Source organism: Pseudophryne corroboree, chromosome 7 (assembly GCF_028390025.1).
Source record: "Pseudophryne corroboree isolate aPseCor3 chromosome 7, aPseCor3.hap2, whole genome shotgun sequence".
In the NCBI taxonomy this organism is placed as follows: Eukaryota; Metazoa; Chordata; class Amphibia; order Anura; family Myobatrachidae; genus Pseudophryne; species Pseudophryne corroboree.
In genome coordinates, this window is record NC_086450.1 from 193596174 (window position 1) to 193613156 (window position 16983).

General features: G+C 41.3%; 1 protein-coding gene across 8 annotated transcripts in view; it reads right to left on the bottom strand.

Annotated features, from left to right (window-relative positions):
* The window catches only part of PLCD4 (phospholipase C delta 4), an 82208-nt gene that overhangs the window by 48767 nt on the left and 16458 nt on the right, over positions 1–16983 (bottom strand). For 4 of the 8 annotated variants that reach the window (XR_010181994.1, XM_063933908.1, XM_063933909.1 and 1 more), the window contains 6 exons: positions 14441–14578; positions 11737–11783; positions 11557–11635; positions 11284–11442; positions 5082–5310; positions 4333–4462 (listed from right to left, as the gene is read on the bottom strand). Coding sequence is in view for 7 of the 8 variants with exons in the window: in XM_063933908.1 (XP_063789978.1) it covers positions 4333–4462; positions 5082–5310; positions 11284–11442; positions 11557–11578 (540 nt within the window). In the remaining variant the exon portion in view is untranslated. Of the gene's footprint in view, positions 1–4332; positions 4463–5081; positions 5311–11283; positions 11443–11556; positions 11636–11736; positions 11784–14220; positions 14579–14813; positions 14865–16983 lie in introns of all 8 variants that reach the window. The other 4 variants (XM_063933907.1, XM_063933905.1, XM_063933904.1 and 1 more) reach the window with 3 other exon arrangements.

The window sequence follows — 16983 nt, forward strand, 5'->3', positions numbered from 1 at the left end:
TTCCTCCCACAATCCAAAAATACTGTATACTGGTAGGTTAATGTAGGATTATTGGCTTTCAATAAAATTAGTGAAATTAGTGAATGGCCAAATATTCTCTGTTAAGCGCTGCAGAATATGTGTGCGCTATATAAATTACTGGTAATATTAATAATAATGTTGCCACAATATGTTACAGCAGCAGGGAAGTATACAGTGTAATTATCTACATATTGTTTATTTTTTGAAAATTCTCAGGTTGCCAAAGGAAGACACAGACCAAAAAGTATTAATATACAGATGTAGACAAATTTGTTGGTACACTTCCATGAAAAAAAGAAGAACTGAAATAACTTGAAAGTAACAAGAGGAATTGGCATCCAGTAGTGTTTATTTCCTATTTAATAGAAATCAGACTTTGAATAAGATTTTTGATTCAAATAGTTAAACAAAATGGCATGGACAAAAATGATAGGACCCTTAACCTAATATTTTGTTGCACAGCCTTTAGAGGCAATCACTGCAATCAGTTGAATTCTGTAGCTCTCAATGAGAATTACGTACCTGTCAACAAGTAGTTCGGCCCACTCATCAAATGGCACCAGCTGTCTCAGGTTTGATGGGTGCCAGCTCCAGTCAGCATGTTTCAGCTCTTTCCATAGATGTTCGATAGGATTAGATCAGGGTTCATAGATGGCCACTTCAGAATAGTCCAATGTTCTGCTCTTATACATTATAGTGCTTTTAGTTGTGTAGTTTGGGTCATTATCCTGTGGGACCTGTGACTGAGACAGAGCTTTCTGACACAGGGCAGTATGGTTAACTCCAAATGCCTTGATAGTCTTGATATTTCATTGTGGTCTACATATATTCTAGGTACCCTGTGCCAGATGCAGGAAGGCAGCCCCAAAACACAACCAAGCATCCTCCATGTCTCATAGTAGGTATGGTTTTCTTTTATTATACAGCCTAATTTTTTAATCTTTGAATATTGGCAATCATTCATATGTAGTTGGAGGTGTTATCACTGCTGCTTACATAGAAGCAGCAGTGATAGCACTAATATGGCTGCATTACAGATCCAATCCTAGGACGCAGTATCTGATCATCCCCGACACCCATCGGGTTGAGCAAACAAGCCGCTGCAGGAACTACCAAGAGGCCAGGAAATCTCCATCCTTTGATGAAGATCCTGGCCTTGTTCCTCTCCTGCAATGGCGGCGACATGCCTATTTTTAGACACAGAGGCCATCGCCACCTCCTGCCTGCCCCCAAATGGCATCAGAATACAGTCCATCACCTACAGTCTGATGCCTATCTACGTCCATTGTCACAGGACCCATTTGCACATGTGAGGAACGGGTCCTGCACATGTGCAAAGTATTGATAATCAGTACTTTGCGATGGATGCAGTACCTCCTACCACATCTGGATGATGGCCATAGAGTTAATGTTACTTGCCAAAAAGCTCAGATTTTCACTCATCTTTCCAAAGGACATTCTCCCAGAAGCATTGTGTCAATATGCATTTTAGAAAATTCCAGTCTTTTTTTCTTATCCTGTTTTTTTTTTTTTTTAAGTGGAGTCCTTTTGTTTCTTCTTCCGTGGAGACCACTGTCACTCAAAAAGAATCAGATGGTGTGATCAGACACTTACATATCTTGACCTTGGAATCCAGCTTGTATCACTTTGAAAGTTTTCCTTGGCTCTTTTTTTTTATTTTTTTACCATTTTTATTATCCGTCAGTTTAATCTGAGGTCGATTCTATTCGGCCGCATCCAGAAAGGTTGGCTACTATCTCATGGCCTTTAGACTTCTTAATAATATTTGCACTGTAGTCATAGGATAATCAAGCTGCTTGGACATGTTCTTACAGTCTTTTACCTTTAACATGCTTGTCTAAAGTTTTCGTTCTGATCTCCTCAGACTATTCATTCTTTGCTTTCTCTTGTCCATGTTCGGTGTGGTACACATGATGATACCAAACAGCAAGATACCAAACAAGAGTGACTATTTTTCTCCATTTAAATAGACTAAATGACTGATTATAAGATTGAAGACGTGTTCAGGAAAGCAATTAGTTTGAAATATGACTATAATCCAATTAAGGGGTACCTGTTGAAAGAGGAGTGCGCTACTGCAGTCTTCCTTTCCTCCAGGGAGGCGTCATGCCCTATCTCAAGATGGCTGCCGAGATCAAGATGGGAGCATGTGCATGGGCCAATTTGTCTTTACTGTGTATAGTGACATGGTGGGAGACAGAGGTATCCTCCTTAGCTCCTATGAGAGACCTGGTTAATATCTACATATAAAGCAGTTGCAGAATCCCTGAAATACTACCCATTTGGAGTATACACTCAGCAGTTGGTGAGCTGTATGAAATCCCAATCCGCACAAGCTATGCTCCATCACCAGTGTGCATATAAAAGTGAGTACAACTGTTCCTGCTATCTATGAATGAACCAACACCACTGGTTAAGTTAGTAGGCTGTTCATAGTTTGAGTCTTCAACTAATGTGTGCCTATATCCAGTAAAAGGCCCGTACACACTAGGCAATTCGCTCCAGGAGTGATATAGCATAGTGTTTCCCCTGCCGGCCTGGGCCGCCAAATATAGTGCATACACACTATGCGATATCGCTAGCGATACTGCACAGTGATATCATGCCACGGACGGGCTGAACATGCAGCTTTTGGACGATAGTCCAAATTGAGCTGCATGCACAGATGAGGAAGGGGGACAATAACGATGTGCGGGACTGCGCATCGATCATCATCCGCAGCATACACACTGGGGGATATTGTAAACAATATCATTTAGGATGGTAAAAATGAGCGATATTGTTTACAATATCGCCTAGTGCGTACAGACCTTAACATCAAAATCAGCACCTGCACACCCATCATTCCCAACAGTACCAACAAATCTGTCCAGACCATATTAGAATATATTTGGAGAATAAGCAATAATTTATCTATTTTCACAGTTCCTGCTCTTTATTCTATGACATACCAAAGGCATGCAGGCATACATGAGGTAATATCTTTTAATTTCATCACTTTTCAAGAAGAATCATTATTTCAATCAGCTGTAAGGGTACCAATAAATGTGTCCATGTCTGTATACATTATCATTTTTGTGTTACAGCTGTAATGTTTCTTCTCTGATTAACTTTTACCTTATCTGCAGCCAACTCTTGTTGGTCACCTGTTAATATTTATGAATATTAATGAGAGAGTAAACAGTTTTTGTACTGGCAGGAGCATGCTCAGTGTGCCCCAGAGAAACATCCTTGACATCCTCCGGAACCTTCACTTACTACTTTGGTTCTAAATAATCACATGAGCACAGCATTACAGGAACGTCTTCCCATATTAACAGCTACTTGGGACAGGTATGGTTTTATAACAGGTTTCTCTCGCTAGAGATACATGTGTCAATAAATGTACATTGCAATTAGGTTATTACTCAGGCCTTACAATAATGCATTACAAGGTCACTTTAAAAGGCATTTGAATCACATTATTAATTGCAATCTACAGAGGGCACTGCAGCAGTGGAGAATACTTGACCAAAAGGTGTCACATGAGTCGATCAGTTTATGCTCCCATGTACTCGGGTACACCGCTGCCAACATTTTCAAATCATTTCCAAGGACTCTCTACTTCTGACCCACGTGATACTGTCTCGGTATAACTGGGAGCACTACAATCCCCATTATGTAATGTTTCTGATTTTATTTAGAACTTGCATTTCTGCATTTAAAAGACTCTGGGGCAGATTTATTAAGCCTGGTGAAGTGTTTAAAGTGGAAGGTGATACAGTACCAACCAATCAGCTCCTAACTGCCATGTCAGAGGCTGGGTTTGAAAAATGACAGGAGCTGGCGCTTAATCTCCTTCCCTTTAGCACTTCACCAGGTTTAATACGTAAATCTGCCCCTCTATTTCAGTAAAAATTACTTTATAAAGTCCTGAAAATTAGAGGATATGTATTTAAACGTTTATGCTGTAAATGTTTATTTATTTTTTTAACAAATGGGCTGTTTGCAAATCCGTTATTTTAAGATGAAATATAGGTTTGCAATATTACTGTTTAATTAAACGCTTAAATCACTCTCTAGGGCTGAGTATACAATAGCTTTTTAAACCACATTTTCACTAAATGCTAATTCAAAATGCTTTTAATGTACTGTAAAACAAATTTCCACAGTATCATCCTTAATAGGAAATTACTTATTCTCTACACCACTTTCATAGCAATGTCAATATGGGTATTCATACAATAGGTGCTAATTAGTGATGCAATCAACAAACCACCTTGAATATGTTGTATATAGTGCATTAATCACCTGGAAGAGGCGAAACGCATGATGCTCGTTCATATCCACGTTCATCATTTTCAACAGATCCTGGACCTCCTTAAAATTCATCCTCCCATCTCTGTTCTTGTCAGCCTTAAGGAACCAGTCACAGATCCATCTGAGTGGCCAGTCAAGGTAAAACCATTTTTTTCTGTTTTTACAGCAAGATAGGGTATTCAGGGGCCACTAGAGAGATCTCTGAGTTTGACACACCACAGATAAATGTACACATACTTGGAGAAAAGACCTTGCCACATTTAAACGTGTATTAAAATGCAGCAATGCGAGTGGACAGCCATGGCATACCTGGCTGAAGAGGTCCTCTAAGGATTGGATATTCTACATGATCAGCTCACATCTAATCAAGGGGCAAACTATTTGTTGCAATCCATCAAAGGTTTTCCTACTCCTTTAAGAAGGGATATTAGGGGAAGTAAATCTATAGCAAATTAACACACCAGTAATTAATCCCCCCATTGTTTTTGAGCTAATGCAGGATAGGGCATGCTGATATTGGTGCATACCTTGTTTCGCATACAGATAAGGTTAATATGTGTCCAGAATTAAAGGGATGAGGTGGTAACCCTACGTACAGATGGATAAATGTGTGGCCAGATAGATAGTTAATTTTTGTAACAATGGTTCTACCTATTGAATGTTGGCAGGTATTGTGGCAGGTGTAGCTTGCACTAGTCACAGAACATTAGATACATCATATTTACACAATGAAAAGATACTGATCAAGGAGCTCCTTCTGGTCCATGTTGGTCACTGTTTCTATGAGTTTCTCTAGGCCTTGGATCCAGCATTGGGCCTCCTCTGGGGTACTTGCTACAAGGTCAAGGTTACCCCTCCGACCATGGAATACAATGGTAAAGCAAAGCTCAGGCTCAAACTCATCTGCGATGCTCTGCAGAACCTCTGACTGATGTCCGTCTCGTACGGTTTCAATGTCACTGATGGAAACTAGACAAAGTAACCAATATACAGTATGAGCTCTTAAATAAGCAAAGTGTGTAGAGAGAAAAGAGAATACAGATGATGGTATACAGAAATGAGGGAGCCACAAGAGGGTCATATGTTGTGTGTTTATAGAAACCAGCTGAGTATACACAAGAGGGCCATACAGTATGTTGTGTTGTTATATAAACCAGTTGTAAATACCCTGTAATAGCTATACATTATAGAACTGTAGTCACTATGACACAGATTAATGTGTTTCTCTGGACTTCACATAGCAGAGACAGCAATTGTGTGGCCTGACCCAATATTCATAAGAAGAGTGTATCACTATCAATTCACTACAAAGTAGAGATGAGCGGGTTTGGGTTTTACTCGGATTTACTCAGTTCTCAAAACGGCATCTTATTGGCTATCCAAAACAAGAGACATCCGTGAGCCAATAAGATGCCGTTTTGAGAACCGAGTAACACCGAACCCACTCATCTCTACTACAAACTAATATGTACTAAATAACTGCGGCAAAATGCACAGTTGGGGAAAAGAGAACGTAGGTGGCTATTTTGCATCATGGGAGTGTAATTAAAAACACTGATACTGTTAGTATTTATGGTTCTTTAAAAGTTTATGACTTTGGAAAGAGTTTTCAACATCTCCCCATCCCTTTCTAACTTGTAGTCTGGCAGGGTTCCTCCTCCTAGTTCATTAGTGCTAATGGCAGGCACTCTCGGGAGGGACTGTCACTGGGAGAGAGCACTTAGTGCAAAATGTCCCCAAAAGGGATATACCCTTTACATAGCTTACACACTAAATAACCCTGCAATAACAACATGCATTCTCAAATATAGTAACAATTCTACAAAACAAAATTAAATCTAATTTTCAAATGGAAAAATTTAGATTCCACATTTTAGATAATAGTATGATAAATAATGCCAAATTTGTATACCATTACCCTGAAACCTTCCTCCAAACGTTAATTTGAAAATAAAATAATTTTTGACTTTTTGAGGGTTAAAATATACAACTTAAGTGTGGTGGATATACAACTTAAGTGGGGTGGATTTAGTAAAGTGCAAATGTACAGTAAGTAACCAATGCCAACTAATCATAAAAAACTTTAGTCATCTAATCATAATTTAGTTGCTGTGGGCTCATACAGTCTGCAGTTTTGCAATTTATTAGTAAATTAACTTTACTAACTTAAAGTACTGTAGCAAATTTCTCTTATTCACACTCAATAATGATGGACCTTGAAGCTTCCTTCTGAAAATCATTCTGTCCATGACCCCTTCATTTCCAATTGCAAATCAGCCCACATAGGTTTCCATGGGGGCTACTATTCTGTCAGATTTACCAAGATGGTGTTAGGCTATAGTAGCCTAGGGGCTATGTGCACAGTAAGTCCACGGACGCTGCGCCTGGAAGCCAATGGTTCCCAAACATGGTCCTTAAGGTACCCTAACAGTCAAAGTTTTAGGGATATCCCTGCTTGTGCACATGTGGTGTAATCAAACTGACTGAGATACAGTACTAATTAAGTCACCTGTGCCTAAGCATGGATATCCCGAAAACCTGGACTGTTGGGGTGCCTTGAGGACTGCGTTTGGAAACCACTGGCATAAGCTATCACTCTGCTTCCATCTCTTCACTGGTACAGGCTTTTATCTGAGTCCATCTACTAGCAAGAACATAATTGTAAATTCCTGTGAAAATATTCATTTTTACGGTGCAAATTTATGTGAAAAATATGTATCACATTATATTATATTTATCATATCTGCATTAAAAATGCATATGGTGATAAATATGCCTCTTAGTAGTGGTACACTCACGACCAGGGGTTAAAGTGGGGCGGGGGGACGAGGTGGAACTGAGTTCCACCACCTGTAATGGTAGGAGGAACTAGTTCCACCTCCTCCTTTGCCCTGCACAGTAATTCCAACAGAAAAGCCCACCCCATCATCTGCGTCAATCGATGATACAGACGGCACTAGTGTTGCTGATGAGCTGCAGCCACCTACTCCTTCCTCAGGTCCTGGTGCCTCCATGGTCCTCCTCCATGAGTTCCACCACCTCACCAGGACCACTTTAAGCCCTGCTCACAACATACGTGTATGCTCCTGTATTATCAATGTATGTCTGCATTGTCTATTATCATATAAAGCTGCAATATATTTCACTTTAATATAAATACATTGATACAATCATAGGTTCTCTTGCCATATAATGTTTTTGTAATTAGAAATATTAAACAGAGAGCCTGCATGGGGTAATTTCCCCTGGACAGGATTATTACAGGTAAATTATAATGGGGCATGTCCCGCTCACATCCTATGCCTCTGCTGGAGTACTAGAACCAGCTAGCATGTAAATTAACGAAACATAAGACATAGAGATGTAAATAGATCAATAGCTGTGTGTCCATAAATAGACTTGAAGCCACGGTCTATCACAAAAGATGTGTCTGACTCCCCTGGAAAACCAAAGCTGGCGTTAAAGCGAATCAGATTGATGGACGGTCTGCTATAATGCATTAACCCTGCCGACCTCAGCCCTAGAACTGTCTGACCGCCTACTTTCCAGAAGCCTGATTACTGGAAATACAGGGAAACCCGGGCCAGCATCTCTGAGAAACTTCACATACCAAGGGCTCACTGTTTTGATGCCATTGGTCTAATGGGAAAATTGCAATGTAGAATACAATGGCAGAAAACCGATCACGCTTCCACCGCTGAGGACAATCAGTGTAATTAGCAGCCTAAACTTCATCCAGAAAAGCCATAATCATTAAAATTAAAAAAATATTATAAATCAAAGTCTTTCCACTATGGCCTAACTGCTGGGAATTGTCAAAGAATCAGCCAATGTCTCCTTCCAACATTTAAGCTAGGCTATGATATCATCAAAGATTGGGGTAAATTGAATTTATGTTATTTTACAACCCCACCCCCAGACCTTTAGCGAGCAAGACCACCATATAGCCCCTGACCTAATAGTTTTATCAACAAGTTACAGTGTAAAACATTTGCTGGCATACTGTATTGTTATAATCATCAGAAGTACCCAAAAGCAAAAGTAACATCTAGAAGAGGATGAGGGTCATGGAAACTAAGAGGGTTTATAAACATAAGAGGGCTATTCTGAGTTGTTAGCAAACCAAAAAAGTTAGCAATTGGGCAAAACCATGTTGCACTGCAGGTGGGGCCATAGGCAAATGAAGGGGGGTGGTGGGGGGTTTCCGGTTGCCCGGAAACCCCCCTCTCTGGGCAAGTGGCTCATATTATGACAATAGCAATGGTATATAAATACGATTACTAGAGTTGCCACCATATCATGCAGTGTAAGGGACAGAGCAGAGCTGCTGCACATGCCCAGTGGAAGCAGCTTCTTCTACCAAGATTGCTGTGTGTATGGATCTGAGTCTTCAAGCAATGCACCGGGCTAGAGGGTAGCACTAGCTACCAGGAAGAAGAGACAGGAGCCTTACCATGAGGTGGGAGAATGTGAGCTTAGAAAGTGCAGTACTGGTTCTATTATGTTTGTGTATTTATTATTATGGTATGTTTAACCTTTTCCTGACCACTTATTTATATTATTTAAATGTTTGCTACAGCCTATAACATGGACCATCTATAGTGTTAAATAGTAATACTGTTTTCTATACACTATACAGTGTATAAAAAGATCAATGTTGTTACTAGGTTCTTCTACCGTTTCCCTAGACTCCCGCACTTGTTTCAATGTTTCGCAGAGTGCGAGATTGTATAAGGCATTTGGAAACCCCCCTCTAGAAATCCTGCGTTTGCCACTGGGGGCAGATATAACACGTGCAGAGAGATTTAGATTTGGGTGGGATATGTTCAAACTGAAATCTAAATTGAAGTGTAAAAATAAAGCAGCCAGTATTTACCCTGCACAGAAACAATATATCCCACCCAAATCTAACTCTCTCTCTCTGCAGATGTTACATCTGCCCCACCTGCAGTGCAACATGATTTTGGCCAATTGCTTACTTTGTAGGTTTGCTAACAACTCTGAATAACCCCCTAAGTGTCTAAAATAATCTGTTTCATACTTTATGCAGTAAATTTATGTCTGGAACAAAAACAAGGTACAATTTTACTACCATATATTTTTTTTAATGATGGGTGGTTGGAAATCTATATATACTTTAACTGTCAGTAAAATGACTAATGAATTACATCCATGTATAACAGAGGAGGGACCCTTTATGAAGCTATATGGTGATGTTATCAGTATGTGTGTGTGTGCTGTAGGTTGCGTGCTGTGTGTCAGTGTGTGAGTGTGAGTGTGTGTGTGTGTTGTGATGCCGTGCATGTGTTGGAAGAAGGAGTGAGCTGGAGAGAGGCAGCAGCCTAGCTAGCTGGGACCTACTACCGTCCTTCTCCTCTCTCTCTCCCGTCTCCAGTACCTTGTCCCTGCTGCTTCAGGGACTGCAGCGCCGGTGAGCACTATTTAACAGACAGCAAAACCTGGCGAGCTTTATTTAGCACAATTGCCCTTGTTTATCTATGAGTGATAAATTTCATTGTGAGTGATAAATTGCACCAGCCAATCCGCTCCTAACTGTAATTTTTCAAACCCAGCCTGTGACATGGAAGCTAGGAGCTAATTGGCTGGTGCAATTTATCACTCACAGTGAAATTTATCACTCATTGATAAATGAGGGCAAATGAGCGGTAAGTGGGGAATACCGCTTATTGTTAAACTTATACATGTCATTTCTATGATGCAGATATTATCAAATACTGAAGACTTAAAACAGCGTTGTTGGGGCATGTTAAATAAGCAAAGCAGATAAATATGACTGACAGAGAGTTTTTGATAGCAAAAACCCGTTGATAAATGGGGCATTAGTATGGTTTCTCTGGCAGACCGAATGAGTATTAGGGTATGTACGCGTAGCGGGTGTGCTAGGTTGAGTTTACACTCTTAAGGGTATGGAAATAGTAGCATAAACAGGGAATGGGAAATGGATCACTAATCCCTATGGAGAGCAAGTGCATACTGTGTGGTGCATCTCGGACAACTATAAATGTTTGAGTATGCATTGGGCCATTCTCCATTGGATGACAATCCCCAACATATTTCTTGTTCCATATACCGTACAGCAAACAGAGCTCAGGAGAAAAGTACAAAATGATGGAGGATAAACTTTGCAAGGTTGCTTTTAGCGACAGTAAGATCCAATATTAAGGGGGTGATGTATCAAGCAGTGAAAGAGTGGAGAAGTGGCACCAGTGAAGAGGTCGCTCAGCAACCAACCAGCTTCTAACTATCATTTTATAGAATCATTGGCGTTTCTATTATGGGTGCAGTGTGTGCGAGGCACACGGGCCCCCAGGTCCAGGGGGGCCTACCCCGCACACACTGCACCCATTTGTTTAATACTTACCTCTCAGAAGTCCCCCGTCGAAACCATCCCTTTTCGGCAGCGTAATAGAGTTTGAACACTAGGGGTAACAAACTCTATTGCGCCTGCTGAAAACTCCGGAAAGATGGCACGACGGCCATTTTTCCGGAGTTTCGCGCATGCGCATTAGCAAAATCTTCGGGAAAATGTCAGCCGCGCCGTGTTCCCAGAGGTTTGCGCATGTGCAATAGAGTCTGTTCTCAGACTCTATTGCCGCTGCCGTGGAGACGGATGGCACCGCTGGGGGACTCCGGAGAGGTAAGTATTAAATCCTTTGCATCAGTCAGAGAGGAGGGGGACCCTGAAGCAGAAGGCTGCACACAGGCCTCCTCCTCTCTTAAAATGCCCCTGTATAGAATGTATGTGATAAATGCTACCTTAAAGCTAATTGGTTGATATAGGCAACTTCTCCACTGGTCCACTTCTCAGCTCTTTTCACTGCTTGATACATCAACCCCTTAATGACTGACTGATACCTGAAAGATGCCTATTATTATTCCTAAGGAAACAATATATTCCACATTGCATTTTACACCACTTACATGTAGACTTAGTGTTGCCCGTCTTTTTGGATTTATACCAGATTGTCATACAGTCCTCCTGGAGTTTGAAGTACCTTTGTTTTTTCCAGCTGCGTGACTTGACTTTTCTCATCACAGACCCGGCCTGCATGAGCTGCAGGTTCTCATCCAGCTGCAGGCCTGCAAAGACCAACCAAACCCAGCCATGACCACCATGCATACAGAGACATGCCCCTTCATCTCATACTGCTCCTTAATGTCCTCTTACACAGTATGATCATTCCTGTTACTTACGGGCGGAGCGTGGGGAGGTCATGACGTCTTATACCCACAATGGTCCCGGCATCTGAAGACAAGTTAAAGGGACATTAACCTGTAGAAAATTGACAAGAAAAAACATACTGTAAAAAGAGTTTCTGCCTAAAAAGAAACAAATTTGAAGAAACCCTGCATCCAAATAAAGTATATATTTACCTGTAAAACAAATGATTATCGTCAACTGCTGACAAGAGACTGTTTTCCTTTAAAGAAGACATTAAAGGTCATTAATAAAGCTCATGGGTTTCCTTGTCTTATTGGAAGCGTTGCTGCGGGTGCAAAGTTTTGGATCTCTTGATGGGAGGACATGTGTGGTTTTGGGAATCCCTAATTACATGTGGGCTAGGTGCTTTCATACATATGGTATTGTACCCACATACAAAATAGAGATTTAGATGGTATTTAAATGAGATTAGAGAGGCTACATTCAATTAATTTTTCGGAACTAATTCTCTCAGGAGTAAACGGGTGTAATCCCTTCAATGTGTAAACATGAGAGTAATTAAGTAATATGGACATTAGCGCTCCTCTAGATAAATGTGCTACTTTTCAAAGCACTCATCCGCCCACCCTTATTTAGGACAGCATATTAATAAACACAATAGTACCAAAAGGATAAAAAAAACATACTGAAATAACTATAATAATAACAACAGTCCTACTGTTCCCGTACTTTTATGATTTAGGAAAAATAAATCCCCTCCTGGCACCAGGAACTTGCACCTCTTACATTCATAATATGGAGTTTGTATGTAAGCTCTTGCAGATGCATCTAATTGGATAGGGTGTGTATGGAGATGTATCTGTATGTAGGCGCTCAGGTACAGACTCCCAGCAGTGAGGACTGAAGCATCATTATAGGAGCAGGCAAGGTATATCTTCCAGATATGGGAACACTGCAGTCCCACTAGTTGGTGGGGGGGTGGGGGGGGGATATGGTTTCATTCACAAAATAACACTTGTTGGGGGTCACTGAACAGTTCTGTGTTGCTCAGATTTCTAGAGAAGTTAGTAAACTGATCAGGATATTGTATAAATATAAATGTATTATATAAGGCGTAATGGTCATACTCTGTATAGCAGAGATATATAGTTTTATATATGGTATGAATGATTAGATTAATACATTCAGTCCAACATGAGGAGAGCTGTCATTTAAGGTTTTTTGGAGACATCTCAGGGTCACTTAGCCCAGAGACTATTTAATCATATTTATGACATTATTAGGGGACATTTATGAACCACACATTCTGTGAGCCTATAAACCTTCTCTATGTGCCAAAAGCATTACAGGGTTCATGCCCACATCACAATCTCTGGACACACCATCATACTGTGTTGTGGGGGTCTATATATAACTATATACACTTGAAATTAATGTGTAAGATGGATACAGTGGAAAAGTCCCATAAAAGTACAAGCAACACCCATCATCCATTTCCACTTTTCCACCTGGCTTAAACCAGTGATATGCAACAGGCTAGCATCACTTGCAGCCCCCAGCTCCTTCCTACTTTACGATCTGTCAGACCATATTCTTTTCTTTAGGTCTCACTGAGCCCTCTCTCATATAGAGAAGTATAACAAGTCCTATTTTCACTGCTGAAGGAGCTAAATATTGAAGAACTGAATGGAATGAAGGCAGGGATGACAGAAATTGTGTGTGCGCCCTAGAGGCACCAACCTTGGAGCGCTTCTCCCACACACTGACACTTATTTCCTTACCAGCTGGACGGTGTTGCGAGTTCTGGGAATATGGCACTGAGCTGTAACACTTATAGCCCATTGCCTCACTCCCAGCAAATCACTCCCTCACTCCCAAACATGAAAGAGCCGGCACAGGTAACAAGCTGCCTGCTGCTGCTGCTCCTCCATGTCAGTGAGTGTCACTCAGTTTAGATGGGTGAAGGGGGTGCTGTGGGAACATCCTAAGGCTTTGGACAACCAATGAGGTTTTCCTAACAGCAGAGCTGGCCCTTGATGAAGGTGAAATGTACAGTATCCCGATGTCAGACATATAGCAATATTTATCATGAAAAAAAAACCTGGAAAAAAAATAATCAATATTATATCCCTTATTCTACATAGTACGATTAAGGGCAAAAATTAGGTGCACCATGTTGGAAAATATGTGGGGGGGAAACCTAACATTTTTGTGTTTTTTTTTTCTAGATATAAATCAAACATGATAGAAATTTTGATTTTAAGGCATCAGATTTAAAATATTGCTCTTTCACATATGACAGATACTGACAGTGGAGGCTCCATATTTCAGTTCCCACCCACACAGAGTTCCCTTAAGAAAACAAGATCTACGTTCAGTAATTCCTACCTGGCTACAGATTACAATGCTTGACAAAAGGTTAATCTAGGCCAGAGATTAATTGTGGAGGTTGCATCGCTAAGCTCATAAGGGTATTTTCTACTAATGTACTGTAGGTTCAGTTAATTGTGCTGGTGTTTTAACAAAAGGTTAATAGTTTTCTAAGCACCTCCTGTGAATCTAGAAATACAGGACAGGCTCATATAAGATGCCCAACCAGTTCTGTGTCCCAGCTCTATTAGTATTGTGTCTACATTGTAAGTGGTGTAACTGCCTTTACTTTCTACAGATAATACAATTCTTTGCAGTGTACTGACCTGATAGAAAGGGGAGCTGGCTTCCTCCCAGGTATCAGGACTCCGTCTGGATCATGTATCCAACGCTCCAATAAACAGAAGCTTAATGAGCTTTCTGCATCACATCTACCTTTGTCTATAACTTAATTAGGAAGTGGGCCATGGTAGAATGTGTCTTCCTTGGAAGGAGATATATAACAGCACTGTAAGTACAATAACAAGCAGGAGATGGAAAACTCACATCCAGCAGGATTCTTGCCGAGAATGAATTTAGGGAATACCCCGATTCGCTGATTGATGGGCTCGTTGTACAGTTACAAGGTTACACAGTAACATAGTAGGTCTAGTGGAAAGAGGGCTCCAGTTTCAGCCTCACCACCTGACAAGATGAAAAACAAACAGCTTGATACAATGTGATCAGGGATGTTATAGGAAACTGCAAAATAGGTGTTTACCCAGGGAGCACTGGGACAGGAGACCCAACATTATAGTTACTACTAATGGATCATGGATCCTATGCAGACATTCCACAATATCAGGCACCCTGTGCATTTCTTAGTAGGATTACTACTGCACCATTTATTTAGACTGGCCCTCTTTTTAATTGTACCCACCCTCTTTGATGACAACAGAGCTTCCTATATCCAACCTCTGCCATGTTTCACCTGCATAAAGGAAAGTAATGTATTTTATCAGTATTTTTTTTTTAATATGGTATGGCATAAACAAACAATACCTCTTCACAAAACTAGGTTGGTTTGTTTATATATATATATATATATAAAATATTGTCACAACAAATGATTACATTATATACAGTATAACATGGTGCTTCTTGTGGTTTGTTTGCATAATGGTAAATCTGTCGGTTTGTTTGATATAATAAAAAAACCCACCTATTTTCCTGGTATATAATCTGGGCATCTCTCCTAGATTGCTGTTGTGTAACCTGGGCATCTCTTCTGGTTGGCTGATAAATTACCTGGGCATCTCTCATGGATTGCTGTTTTGTAATCTGGGTATCTCTCCTGATTTGCTGGTATATTACCTGGGTACCTATCCTTGACAGCTGTTATATATTCTGGGCAGCTCTCCTGTTTGCTGATATATTATCTAGACACCTATCCACCTATCCTGGACTGCTGTTATATAATCTGGGCACCTCTTCTGGATTGCTGTCATATAATACAGTGCGGCAAAAAAGTATTTGGACAGCCACCAATTGTGCAAGTTGACCCACTTAAAAAGATGAGAGAGGTCTGTAATTTCCATCATAGGTACACTTCAACTGTGAGAGACAGAGGGGTCGAAAGCTGCTGTCTGTCGAAAAGACGGCAGTTTTCGACTTTTTAAGGTCGAATTGTGATTCGACCTATTCAGTCCCCGCTATTTTTATTCGACAAGTCAGGGAATTCGACTTGTCGAATAGTACGTGAATCAGCGGTATAGCTGCCGCTTCATGTACTTTTGAGGGAAACGGGGCCAAATTCGACAGGATTTGGCCCCGTTTCCAACCATCTCAGTCCGACATAACAAAATGTTGGACTGAGATGGGGGACCTTACAGGAGGAGAGGAGGGAGAGCGGCGGGGAGACGGTGAGAGCCGCGGGCATACAGGGGAGAGCAGCGTTACAGCACAGCGCTGCCGGAGGATGTGTCACAGCCGCGCCGCTCATGGCAGCGTCCACCCAGCTCCAGCAAGTGAGGTCACGCTTGCTGGAGCCAGGTGGACACTGCCGTGAGGTCTGGCGGCTGTGAGACATCCTTCTGCAGCGCTGCTCTCCTCCGCCTGCTCGCGGCTGTCCCCGCTGGTCTCCCCCCTCTCCTCCGCTCACAGGTCTCATCTCAATTCGACTTTTTTTAAACTCGAATTGAGATGGGATTGAATAGGGGTTGTTCGATCCATTCCGACAAATGCATGTCGGAATGGATCCGACCCTAATTGAATATACCCCAGAATCTGAAAAAAAAAACAGGAAATCACATTGTATGATTTTTAAACAATTTATTTATATAGTCTTGCGGAAAATAAATATTTGGACAATCAAAAAGTTGAACTCAATACTTTGTAATATAACCTTGGTTGGCATTTACAGAGGTCAAACGTTTCCTGTAGTTCTTGACCAGGTGTGCACACACTGTAGCAGGTATTTTGGCCCACTCTTTTATGCAGATCTTCTCTAGATCTGTCATGTTTTGGGGCTGTCGCCGGGCAACATGGACTTTCAACTCCCTCCACAGATTTTCTATTGGGTTGAGGTCTGGAGACTGGCTAGGCCACTCCTGGACCTTGAAATGCTTCTTACGGAGCCACTCCTTAGTTGCCCAGGCGGTGTGTTTGGGGTCATTGTCATGCTGGAAGACCCAGCCACATTCCATCTTCAATGCTCTTACTGAGGGAAGGAGGTTTTTGCCCAATTCTCACGATACATGGCCCCATTCATCCTCTCCTTAATACGGATGAGTCGTCCAGTCCCCTTTGCAGAAAAGTAGCCCCAAAGCATGATGTTTCCACCCCCATGCTTCACAGTGGGTATGGTGTTCTTGGGATGCCATTAATCATTCTTCTCCCTCCAAACACGGCGAGTGGAGTTTATACCAAAAAGTTCAATTTTGCTCTCATCTGACTACATTACATTCTCCCAAGCCTCATCTGGATCATCCAGATGGTCACTGGCAAACTTTAGACGGGCCTGGACATGTGCTGGCTTAAGCAGGGGGACCTTTAGGGTGCTGCAGGATTTCAATCCATGACAACGTAGTGTGTTACTAATGGTAACCTTT